General features: G+C 36.5%; 2 protein-coding genes across 13 annotated transcripts in view; one reads left to right on the top strand and one right to left on the bottom strand.

The window, feature by feature from the left end:
* lrrfip2 (leucine rich repeat (in FLII) interacting protein 2) overlaps positions 1-10,335 on the bottom strand; it is a 47,541-nt gene extending 37,206 nt beyond the window's left edge. For 3 of the 12 annotated variants that reach the window (XM_055170136.2, XM_073873580.1, XM_073873582.1), the window contains exons 1-3: positions 10,001-10,334; positions 7,995-8,136; positions 1,168-1,254 (exon numbers count right to left, since the gene is read on the bottom strand). In XM_055170136.2, the coding sequence (XP_055026111.1) occupies positions 1,168-1,254; positions 7,995-8,084 (177 nt within the window). In that variant the 5' untranslated portion in view covers positions 8,085-8,136; positions 10,001-10,334. Of the gene's footprint in view, positions 1-1,167; positions 1,255-1,361; positions 1,481-7,994; positions 8,137-10,000 lie in introns of those variants that run through there. The other 9 variants (XM_055170141.2, XM_055170143.2, XM_055170142.2 and 6 more) reach the window with 7 other exon arrangements.
* Positions 10,336-11,301: 966 nt separating this feature from the next.
* Positions 11,302-12,551, top strand: mrpl14 (mitochondrial ribosomal protein L14). Its single transcript, XM_055169736.2, has 3 exons — positions 11,302-11,449; positions 11,655-11,719; positions 12,047-12,551. The coding sequence occupies exons 2-3, from the start codon at positions 11,661-11,663 to the stop codon at positions 12,411-12,413; spliced, it is 426 nt and encodes a 141-aa protein (XP_055025711.2). The 5' UTR covers positions 11,302-11,449; positions 11,655-11,660; the 3' UTR covers positions 12,414-12,551.
* Positions 12,552-12,724: the final 173 nt, after the last annotated feature.

The following is a 12,724-nucleotide window of genomic DNA, read 5'->3' as shown; positions in this document are numbered from 1 at the left end:
AAACCTCCTTAAAACTCCACGGTCATAGCACCTGTCATATTTAAATATCTATATATCTAGAGCTCTGTCTCTCATATACAGGTATTTATCCTGCCTGTAGGTTTGTGCATACCGGTATATTCATACCTGTTTATTTTACATATCACCTATTTTTAATGTACTGTATGCATGAATACAAAAAACAATGAATGCATACTATAGCTTCAATAGTCTATAAAATTAATAACTCAATTAAAAACAAGACTCTGTCTATCAAGACTTAATCTGTTACCATCTTCCTGGCATTTTTACTTTAACAGCTTTAAAGGAACAGTATGTAGGATTGTGGCCAAAACTGGTATTGCAATCACAAAACTTGTGGCTAAAACTGGTACTGCAATCACACAACTGGTGGCCAATACACAAAATGACAACATAAACATCAGTTGAGGGCTGCAACTCCACTTTTTAATTGACAAGACCCTGGCCAGACCACTGTTGTCAGTGATAAAAGTATTTGAAATGAACATGATTTCTTAATGTCTAGTGATATATCAGGGCCATTTTATGATTAATTGATATACATTTCTTACATACTGTTCCTTTAACTCTCCCATATTTTAAAACTGTGATGCGTATTAAAGTAAAAGCTATAGTGAGTTGCAAATGTCTGCAAATTTTTATATTCCAAAAACAATATAAACTGAAAAACATGTATACTGTGAAATATATGGCTACTGTGAAATAAAATTACTCATTCTGTGAAATGGATTTTTGGTCATACTGCCCATCCCTAGTTGGCACAACGCATCATGTAGTTGCCTATTCCACATATCCACTATACAAGCCATAATGCATTACAGATTGGCCAAAAGAAGGCATCTTAGAAAGTATAATTTTGCTGCCTAACAGCTTTTGAATCAGAAAAGTGCCTTAAAATACTGTCTGGATACTTAGACGGCTCATTAGCTTTTGGAACAAAGCCGGAGTTCACATATCAGTGAATTATTAACCAATCAATCTGCAGGCTAAAATAAAGGAATGAGGTTTATTAAACACACAGACGTGCTTCTAAATTAACTTTGGACCAGAATCGCAGTAAAGATTTCTGTGGCTGTTACGCTGAAAACAAGCTTTTTTGGCAGCTGAAGTGTCTGTATTTGTCTTTTATATGTTCACAGTAGTCACCTCTTTCTGTTGCCGCTCCAGTTCTTTCATCCGGATATCCCGGGCCTCCGCACGAGCAGCTCTCTTCGCGGCAAGCCTGGCCTCCGCCTGTACGTGAGAGGAAACATCTTAAAAGATGCATGTATAATGCATTCAATATAGCCACTTATTATATAGCAAATGTAAAACAGCAATTGTCATTTTCAGTTTCTAACCTGTTCGTGTAAATGAGGGCTGATCATGACATGGTCCAACATAGGATTATGATGGGCCAATAAAACACTGTACAAGTCACAGACAATGCATATAACAATATGAAAACAACCAGTACTTTAGAGACATGATATAAAACTCGAACGCCAATCTTTCTTTTCCATTTTTATCTCTATAAAACACATAAAAACAAAATGACTGAATAGACAGACAGGTCAGCAGGAATATCACACACATCTATCTATTAAGGCTTACTTTCTTAATAATCCCAAAAGAAAATTGCAGGTTGAAATGACAATGTATAACCAGACTGCATATCTTTCTACAACACCGGTAGTTACTCAATTCATCCGCTTTGTCTGTATATTAGTGTGAGGTATTATCCTGACATGAAGAAGACGACCATCATTAACTTACCTGAATCTAAAGATGAAGCACTGAAATTAAATTACTTTTAATATTACCTCAATAGTTCTTAAAAAAAAATACTAATGCTACTTTCTTCACTGTTGCCCATACTGGTATTGAGATATAAGGTTTGTCAGAATGAAGTTTAAAGTTCACATAATGCAAAAAGACGTCAGAGACGTGGCACAGTGAATAACGCTTTTTTCAAATGACTCAAAGGTCAAGTATTCAAATCTGACGTGAATTCTTGTTCGAATACTATTGCCAATCTTTCTCTCTTAATGGTCCTATAAATAAAAAGCTTATGAGACTATTAAAATAATAAAAATAGTTTCCGTTTGACTACATACAATGATGGGAAAACAACAGCAATACATACAGATGATAAAAATAAGCCCTGGTTGGGTCGTTATCTTTGTTAACTTAAAAGGAAGGCCTCAAACCCAAACGGCTGAAATCACAAACATCACCTTTAACCGTCTGCAAAAAACAACAAACATGATTCAGCGGTGTCTAATTTAAGATCAACACCTCTCCCCCTCACTATAAAACACAGAGCTCACTAGAGTCCAGGTAAACACATACATCTCACTTACTTACATTCCTCATGTGATACAAACAAGCAATCTGATCTACATTTCCCAATTCCGTACACAATAAATCATCACGTATAATATTGAAAATAATTATGCAAATTATATCAACTGACTGCACAAATGTATTTAAATACAAACCGAGAGGGCACGGAGGGTAAGCTCTGTATGTGTGTGGGATTCAAACCTGGCTCTTTTACTCGGCACCTGTTGAGCCGTCTGACAGTTTGACCTGCTCACCAGAGCGGCTCAGCTGAACCCAGTGTCTCAGACTCTATCTATAGACCAGCAGATCCTCAATCATGAGACAGCAACACGAAATCTGAGCGGGGGTTCACGCTACACATACACACACCCTCCAACAAACAGCCATTTATACAGATACAGTCATACTGTATTTTGCTGAACAACCGCCTTATAGTCTGACTAACACACCTATGAGGTGACATGAACTGTCTATATATAATAATTCACATAAGAGGTCACAATAAAATGCAAAGTGACCATATTGCCATAGTTTGTTATTTAACTAGTTAAAACATCATGCACTTGGTTGTAAAGCATTGCATTAGCAATGCAACAATCATGGTTTGATTCCAATGTAACACACATATTGAAAAAATGCATGGATTGAATGCACTGCAAGATGCATTGGATAAAAGCATGCTTTTTGTTTCCAGTGTAGATTAGGTGTAACCTCATAAGCAAATTACACTTCACCGGCTGCTTTTTATTACATGCAACATAAAAATCATGCATACAGCATCATAAAACTTGCATATCGCAATGTAAAATTCACGCACCCCAAGTGGACATTACAGGGTCATGCAGAAGCTACCAGTAATAGCAAAAGAAATATCACACCTTGTCCTACATACACAGGCATCTTCTGTCATTTTGTGGCTAATGGACCATAAATCAAATCGCTCTTGACAGGACTAGCAGTAACAAACGTGATCTCCACAAGAGATCAAATGTCACCAAAAAACACCCCCAAATCAAATTCCAGGCTTGCATTTAACTTTCTTTTAACAATTAATACGTAGACCTATGAGAGGTGGAGCCAAGTTTGTGTGTTTCAAAAGTTTTATGTGCGTTCTGTCATAGGTGGAGCACGATTCATAATCTTTGGACTGACTGGGTGGAGCGTGTGCACTTCCGGATGATGTCAGCCCATACGGTAGAGCTAATAGCTTATGCACTAATGTAATGGATGAGCTCGTAATTCAGCTTCTGTAAGCTTTAAAACACATTTAACTGACTCACTGAATTTTAGATTATGTAAGTGAACAGTGCATCAGCTCACTTTTAAAGAATTATGATGCCTGTATAAATCATCCGCAGCAGTCACAGTTTCACTTCTGTATAAAAACACACGCCAAGTAGTTTTAGATTTCTCTGTTCCCTCTTTATAATGTCCACATTTAGGCATGGAGAGATTACAGCATGAATTTGTTATTTCAGTGACAGATTCAGGAGTACTGACGGGAAACAACTGTCTTCCACTTCCTTCACAGCTTCTCACATGAGACCACACGCTCAATATTGAGCAAACAATTGGCTGGAAAATGTGTTTTATCGAATGTGTCAGCAACTTGCTGTTGATTTTGTATTTCACCCAACACGGGAATGCTGCGATAAAGTATTTAAATCAAACTTTGTGTGGTAGATGCAGTACAAGTTTACATTTTATGCACTCTGTAGATAATTTCTTAACGCAGGAACCAAAAAATGTCTTATGAATAGCAATAACACACAACTTAAAACATCAAGAGCACTATTTGGATGAGGCGAGCTGTCCCTGAGGCGGTTAGGTAAATTCAACGTTTGTTAGACAGATACTTTCCTGTCGAAAAGTGCACACATCTGCGTTTTCCGCATACAAAAATTTAGTAGCAAGTAATTTTCCTTTTCTAGTAAAACACTTGTCTCTGACTCATTCCTTGTCTTTCTAACTTGACGTCTCATGATAAGGCTCAGCAATAGATTTAAATGTATGTATTTTTGCAGGCACTTCTATCCAAGGTGACTTTACAAGGTATGCATTTTTATCAGTATGTGTGTTTTCCTGGGTTTAAACCAGGGCTTTGAACCAGATTTTTTCCTAATTGGTTCGTTCCGAACAGAAACAGTATTTGAACGTTTCTGGTTTTCGGTTCAACCCTAAAATTGATGTTCCTGAACCGATTAGAAACAACAAAATAAAGTTCCCGAACCGATTAATAATGTTTCATGTCAGCTGTGGGATATACAAATAAGTAGGCTGATCATTAGTACATTAAACTTAAATTATTAGTGTACATAATTTTCCTTAAGCCTTTATCTTGTCATCAAACATTAAAAAAGGCTATGTACGCGGCATAACTGTAATTCTGACATGCCTACATTTGTTTCAGCATTGTACATGAATTAAGACAAGGACAATTTCTGCCATGTCGTTTATTGGCAAGCAACTTAAAGAAATGTTTTTATTATTTTATTATTTAGTATTTCGAGATCATTTTGTTTGTATGTGTCCTGTCAAGAACAAAAAGATTGTTCGCTTGCTTTTTGAAACGCGTCTCTCCGTGTATGCACTTTTGAGTGCACTTTAACATGAGCACACACACAGAGGGAGGACGAATTCCAAACGGCGCTTCGGGAAGAAGATGCAGCATAAACATTACCCCACATAAAGTGAAAATTACGTTGTTTTTCAGTGCTTTTTTCGGCAAATGTATTTTAATGGACTACAGTATGAGACACAGTAGCGCAACTCACTTTAGCGCCTTTTTGCGATTAAATTGTTTAAAATCACTTTTGCAAGCCTTTAAAACACGTGCTAATTATCAACTTTCTATTTAATTTGGGTATTAATCGGCGAATCGCATGCGAGCCGAACCGTAAGTCGTGATCTGTATGGTTCACGGATCAACTGCGATCCGTTACACCACTAATTAGTATGAAATAAAAACCTCTTGAGATACTTGGTAGCCTACAATATTTACCTCTCATGATTGAACATTAGAGACTTGGGCTTGAGTAGGCTACTTGCTGGTGGCAAGCTTCTCATTTCTCCGATGACCAGAAGTAAACTTAACAGTCATATTGCACAGAAATCTTGTCAAAGAACGGAAAATAACGGTATTACTATTATTTTAAATAAACGATTCTGCTCCGGAACATATATTTTTTTAAAGTTTAGTTTCTGTTGCTTGCAAAACATATAAAGTTTCTGGTTTTCATTTTCGTTCCGTGAACCAATTCAAAGCCTTGGTTTAAATCCATGACCTTTTGCACTGTTAACATAATGCTCTCCCACTGAGCAATATAGAAACAATACGATTACTCAGGTCATCATATTTAGTTACATGAGGGCTTGATAATTATAAATTTGGGTCAACTTAATTTCAGCAGGAAGACTTCCCGAGCACAGCTGCGGTAGAAGTGAAAGCTTTCTGCTCATGCGAGTGATGGGCTCACACATGTGTGCCGCTAAAATATCTAAGACAAGTCCATACTGGCTGCTCCCCGATGAATCTTTAAGTCAAACTTCATCAGCTGCAGCTCCAACTGGCAGAACCTGAACGTCTACATATTGACACATCACAACAGAGCAATGACTGACAATACAATACAGTCCAAGGCGGTATGGACATCAATGGAGCTTAGCTATTTAGATGTTAGATTAGATGTCCACTACAGGTTCTTTTATTCTTGATTGTTACCTAAAATCAATCACAATCGAAGACGTTATGATGACACACTGGTGACAACGTTAAAAGCGCCATTGTCATTTCTCAGGTTACACCAAACTGGTCAATAAATAAGACCGTCCCTACTGTGTCAACCAAATGCCATTTTCTTTGCAACCCCACCCTCCAAAGATATGTCAGCAGCCTAAACACACACAATGACTGACAGGAGAGCATTTCTGATTTTAAAAAATGCAGCCCATGGTACTGAGACCTGCATGGTGTTTACATCCTCAAGGGCAGTGGTTCTCAAACTGGGGGCTTGAGGGGAGAGTTTTATGACATTTTATAAAATACATTAATTAATCATAAATTCTGTGTAATTAAACCTAAGGAAAAATAAGCCTACTAACCAACAGCAATACATTGTATAATTTAAAATGTTTTGTTTAATTCAAATTTTAACTTTTGGAATGTATTATCTCATGAATTTTCTTTGGGCGTGCCACTTAAGGATGCACAGTACACAAGGGGGGGCCATACGCCGAAAACGTTTGAGAAACACTGCTCTAGGGTCACAGAAACAGGTGCAATTTATTTTTAGTGATTTACTCGCCCTAACGTTTGCAATGATTTAAACGTGTTTTCTTTCCGCAATGGAAGACCAAGATTTTCCAAAGTCTTAAAGCAATTCCATGCTGCCAGGTTTTATATCCAAGTTTTTAACAGTACTGATAACTTGGATGTCAATGTTAAGGGCCAGATTTACTACCAGCTTGCGCCAGCACAAACGCATCCTTTGATAATACTGTCAGGATTTACTAAAGATACGCAGTGAAAGATATGGACAAAAAAGGCATATAAACGGCTGTTTTTTTATTTGCCCCCTTTTAGTAAATCTAGCCCCTAGTGTCTTAAATACCAATTCGAGGTCTCTGTTTAAGTTTTTTAACATTATGGGGCGGTTTCCCGAACATGGATTAGATTAGTCCTAGACTAAACATTTTTTTTAAGAGCTTTCCAAACTGAAAACAACTTGCACTGACATATCTTAAAATACATCAGTGCCCTTTGTTTTGCATCACAATGCACACAAGTAATGTTTGTTAAAACTAGTTATTTTTCCTAATTAAACTAAGCCCTAGTCCTGGCTTAAGCTAATCCCTGTCCGGAAAACCACCCCTTTAGGTTGTTAGGTAAGTGCAGCTTTCTAGAATTGTCATATCCATAACTGAGAAATGTCACGTCCATAACATTCTTCCTCATCTTCCTCATAAATGCGCACATGAAAATTAAAATAAATATAAAATGCTCTTTGAAGACCCATCCCTTTTCCATTTGTTGGGTATTATTGCGTCTGGATTGTGCATCTTAATTCATAAAAATCCTTTAAAAGTAAGTAAAACTTGTCCTTTTTTGTCACATCCATAACACAATACAGGGTTTATCCTAGTCCAAGACTTTGAGCTGCTTTAATTTAAAAACACCTTGTCCTGACTAATTTTAACATATATCGGTGACATTGTTTTGTCTCAAGATGCACACCTGTAGTGTTTTTGCAAGGTATGTTTGTAAAAACGTCTTAAATGACCTAATAGTAATAATGACCTAATATTAATATTATTATTAATCCTAGTCCTGGATTAGCCTAAACCCTGTCAGGGAAAACCACCCCCAATATATTTCCCTTATCTAAAATAGAAAACATGAGTAATGACTGATATTTTTCTCATGTCTAGAATCAACATGGGTTTGGGAAAATAAAAACAGATGGTTCAACATATTGATAATAAATTCAATCTCTAAGAATTTTACATTTTTGAATGAAAATGTAACATCCATAAAGCAAAAATAGTTTCTTATCAGTTTGGAATGACCAAACTTTCTCTTATGGATATACTCTTCACTGTGGTCACGGTAAACCGCTAGGCACAAGGTAAAATAGACAAGGGTTACAAACCTCTCTGGCTATGCTGCTCAGAGCTTCATCCTCAGCTGAGAAACGGTCTTTAATCGGGGCACGTTTCCGACCTGATCCTGGTGTCCCCATGTCAGCAGCAGCTCCACAGCCAAATAAGATTCAATCTTCTACCTGTAGTATTCTGCAGAAGACAAAATGTTATAAAAAGACATTGTAGTAATCACTGGACTATTTGAAAGATGGCCTATGTATATGTATCCATTTGGCGGACACTTTTATCTTAAGCGATTTTTTGGCACTACAAGGTATACGTTTTTTCAGCAGATGTGAAGGACACCCATGACCTTTTGCGCTGTTAATGCAATGCGCTACCAATTGAGTTACAGGAACACAATGCACTATACAATACAATCATACCACTTTTGACATAACACCCCGGGTGAAAAAGAAGTACACTTCCATAGTGTACTTAAAGTGTTCTATTTTCGCGCACTAATTTTGTACATAATATACTAAAAATTCTTCTCTTTAGTACTTCTTAAGATAATCTTAAGAACATCTTAGTGTACTTCACTGTGCTATTTTGAGACACCATAAATATGAACAAAAATGTGATAAAAATGTATTTTACCAATTGTAGTAAACTTGAACCCATCTTTGTATGAAAGTTGGGTTCAAGTTTAATACAAGTGTTAAATAAATATTTTTTAATACAGAGATATAATGTTAAAAGTGCCTTTTTTTTCACATTCATGGTGTCTCAAAACAGCACAAATAAGTACACTTAGATAATCTTAACAACATCTTAAGAAGTACTAAAGATTACTTTTTTTAGCATATTAAGTACAAATTTAGCGTGCGACAATAGAGCACTTTAAGTATATTATGGAAGTGTACTACTTTTTCTCCTGAAAATGAATAGTACATTGCTCTGACATCAGTAGAGTTTTAACAACGCAGGACTGTTAGACTCGGCAAGTGCGAACAGATCTGGGGCACCATTCACTTACATAGTATTTTTTTCCTACAATGAAAGTCAATGGTGCCCCAGATCTGCTTTGTCACAAACATTCTTAAGCAGAACAAAGAAATGTATATATAATATTTTCATTTTTTCAATTTTGAATGAACTGTCGCTTTAAGCAGGACTTCAGCCATCCCAGTGTGTTATTTCATAAAACATTACAAATGCAGGCTAAACAATGCATGTTAGATAAGCCTGCCCTTACACACTATCACCATACACCCACAAATAGAGGCTTTAGTCATATGTGTCCGGCCTCAGAGATGAAGAACACCAGACACACAAACCACAACACAGGGCTCGTAATAAAATGTGACAAAGCAGAGAAATATCACAGGCATGGGGCACAAGTTTGGCAAGGTTTAAAACGTGCCTATGGTTTTAGATTGATTCTTAAAATACTTTCAGATTCATCTCTTTGTATTCGTTCTCTGAAAGATCTCATACACAATAAACAATTTGTTTTACATAAGCAAACGACATGGCAAACATCTGAGCCTTACTGAACTTGATACAAGGTTTTATCTGTTACCAGCACATTGTGTTGTTTGTATTTGGCATCATCGTTGCCTTTGTATGTATTAATGGGTAAATATAAACTTGTAGTCGCCCTATCGGAAGTTTCAGTTACATTTAATGTAAACTGATCTATAAATAAAATCTATATTTGCATTGATATTTCAGCTGAGGTGCTAAATATAAACCAACACTCATTCAGCTGCGTGCCAGATTAAGTTCAAGTACTTTTTTCCCGAATGTCACTAAATACCAAAAGGGCTACGGTAGTTAAACGCATCAGGTATCCATTCAACAAAGTTGGGTGAAATATAAAAAAACATGAAATAAGCAAAGTTACATTCAGCATAAGTGACTGAAGTTAGCTGTTAGCTTGCTAGCATGTCCTCAACGGCATAAAGTGAGTAAATGTCACTCAATGCTATTTCTCTTAATTCACGCGTTTAGATTCAGTGACCTGACTGGACTTTCATCAAAGATGGTTCCTTTAGATCCAGTTTCTTACCGTTTCTGTCCGTCACTACTCCGATAGGGACTACGGTCGGTTCTGACTGACTGGGACCCGGGCGAGCTCCCGCTGCCCAAACGCGAGCGCGCGTCTCGTGCTCGAAACTGTTTCGGTGTATGTGTGCGCGCGCGTGCCTGTGTGACAGCCGCGAACTGACACTGCCCGTCACCTCAAACTTTAGCAGTACGGCTAATTATAAAGTACTTTTTCAAAGGCTTTAAATAAGCGTGCCACAACTATAAGGTTTAACCTAATCTTAGAAGATGATTAAGATAATGAAATCGCTTGTGCTTTTCACGCTCTTGACAGTTTGAGGTGTTTTTTTCCAGAAAGTCCCGGATGTGAAGGGGCGTGGCTTTTTTATACAGTAACTGTAGCTTCAAGCACAACAATTTACTGTAGTCTCAACATTTAACCCTAACTAAAAAAAATCTAACCTGTTTATTCAATTTCTATGATGAACGTTGAAACAAATTATCTGCGTGTCATTGATTGTAACTACACTTATCGTGGTTAAATATTTAAAACTAACCCGAACACTATGGGGTGGTTTCCCGGACAGGGATTAGCTTAAACCAAGACTAGGCCTTATTTAAATTAGGAAATATAACTATTTTTAACAAACATACCTTACTAAAAACATTACTTGTGTGGATTTTGAGGCAAAACAAAGGGCACTGATGTATTTTAAGATATGTCACTGCAATATGTTTTCAGTTTGGACAGCTCTTACATTTATTTTAGTCTAGGACTAGACTAATCCCTGTCCGGGAAACCGCCCCTAAGCATTTAATGAACATTTCTAGTCCACTAATGACCTCTAGCTGTTGATTTCAAAACGTCACCAGAATGTAAGTTATGGATGATATAAATTAAAAAATCTACACATACTTGCGGAAATAAATGTTTGTGATGCATACAGAAATTAATAAAACACTGTGCAATGTAATACATATCCATGACTACATTCTTATAAATAATCTAAAGATATATCTACGTATAGGAAATTTCATTTTAGTCTAATTTTCTGTGTTTTTATTGTTTTAAATTTTATACGAACAACACATGTAACAGTTTAAGATTTTGTTTTATTTTAAGAGGGTTACTGATGTCAATAGCACCGCCAGCCCTGCAGGTGATGCTAATGATCAGTTCGTTTCCACGGAAGTCAACTAAAAGAAATAACGTCAATATCTACTCATAGGACCTTTTATTTTAGTTGTATCCTCTATGTTCTTATTGTTTTTATTTTATACGAACAACATATGTGATCAAGATTTTGTTTATTTTAGCCGGGTACTGATGTCAATAGCACCGCCAGGCCTGTAGGTATCGCTAATGATCCGTTAGTTTCCACGCATGCCTACTAAAAGAAATCAAGTCGCCTTGTTATGACGTGCAATAGAGTTGTGCGTGACATTGGTGTGGTGTGAATGATCTAAACAGGTATTTTTTTTATTATTTTGTTATATTTTACACCAATTACAATAACATTTTGGCAAGTAGTAAAATAGATGCTCACGTTAATTCGCTGCAAGCATTTAAAACTGTCTGAGATAGATAATTTAAAGGTGTCAGATTTCATTATTGCTGTTCGAAATAAATTAAAACGCGTTTCTAAGAACATTTTGGCTTTTTGTTTTCTTCTCAGGTCAATATGGCCTTGTCGCTATCTGGGATGATTCTTCCCAAGCTGATACAGCAAAGAGCTTTCAGGTAAATATTCTGTCTTGTGTTAATTTCGACTTCATCATTCTTGAGAGTGTACTATAAAACATAAGGACATTTTTAAGGCTGATGACTCAAAAACTTGGGGTTTGGTAGATTGAAGCTACACATTGTAGGATCAAATGTTTTGTTCTCAGCATATGGTTAAGTCATAGTCATTTATAATATATTATAAACATTACATTAACAAATTTGGTTTAACCATATCATGTTGAATTTATTGCCTTACTGTCATATTACTCCAAGCTATAATGCTATTTATCTTGCATGTATATATTTGAAGAAGCACTATTATATTATCTAATCTCATTCCAGTGTCTCTGCGGCTGTGGCTGCCATTCAGAAGTTAACTCGAGTGAGAGTGGTCGATAACAGCGCTCTTGGAAATGCCCAACACCACCGTCCACCAAAAGTTATTCACGTTTACACCAAGAATGGAGTCGGTAAAGTGGGAGACAAAGTCTTACTGGCTATTAAAGGACAGAAGAAAAAAGCTCTCATAGTGGGTCAAAAGATGCCTGGAGCACGTATGACACCACGTTTCGACTCAAATAATGTTGTTTTAATTGAAGATAATGGAAACCCCACTGGGACTAGAATCAAAGCTCCTTTACCGACACATCTGCGCAAAATGGAGGGGGAATATTCGAAACTGATAGCTATTGCTCAACGATTAGTGTAGATCCTTGTTTCTATATTCTGGCAAATCCCAAATGTACCTTTTTCTATCATAATGTTTTGTCTGTAATATAACAAGACTTGTACTTTGCCCATCAAGAAGTCTGCTATTGTGACTGTTTAAAATAAAATGTATTATTACTATATTTGCTTTAGTAATTCATTAAAATGTAGATTGTTATTAGGGATGCACTGATATGTTGGCCTACAATTGGTAGATAAAAGCATTTTTCTCACAAACGGACATTGGAAAAATAATGATTTAAAGGTTTCCTGAAGCAATGGCTTACTTATGATTGTCGTGTAGTGCTTATC

The sequence above is a fragment of the Misgurnus anguillicaudatus genome, chromosome 11 (assembly GCF_027580225.2).
Source record: "Misgurnus anguillicaudatus chromosome 11, ASM2758022v2, whole genome shotgun sequence".
NCBI classification, from domain to species: domain Eukaryota; kingdom Metazoa; phylum Chordata; class Actinopteri; order Cypriniformes; family Cobitidae; genus Misgurnus; species Misgurnus anguillicaudatus.
The sequence above is the reverse complement of the archived record's forward strand: the minus strand, read 5'-3'. Positions and strand labels throughout refer to the sequence as shown.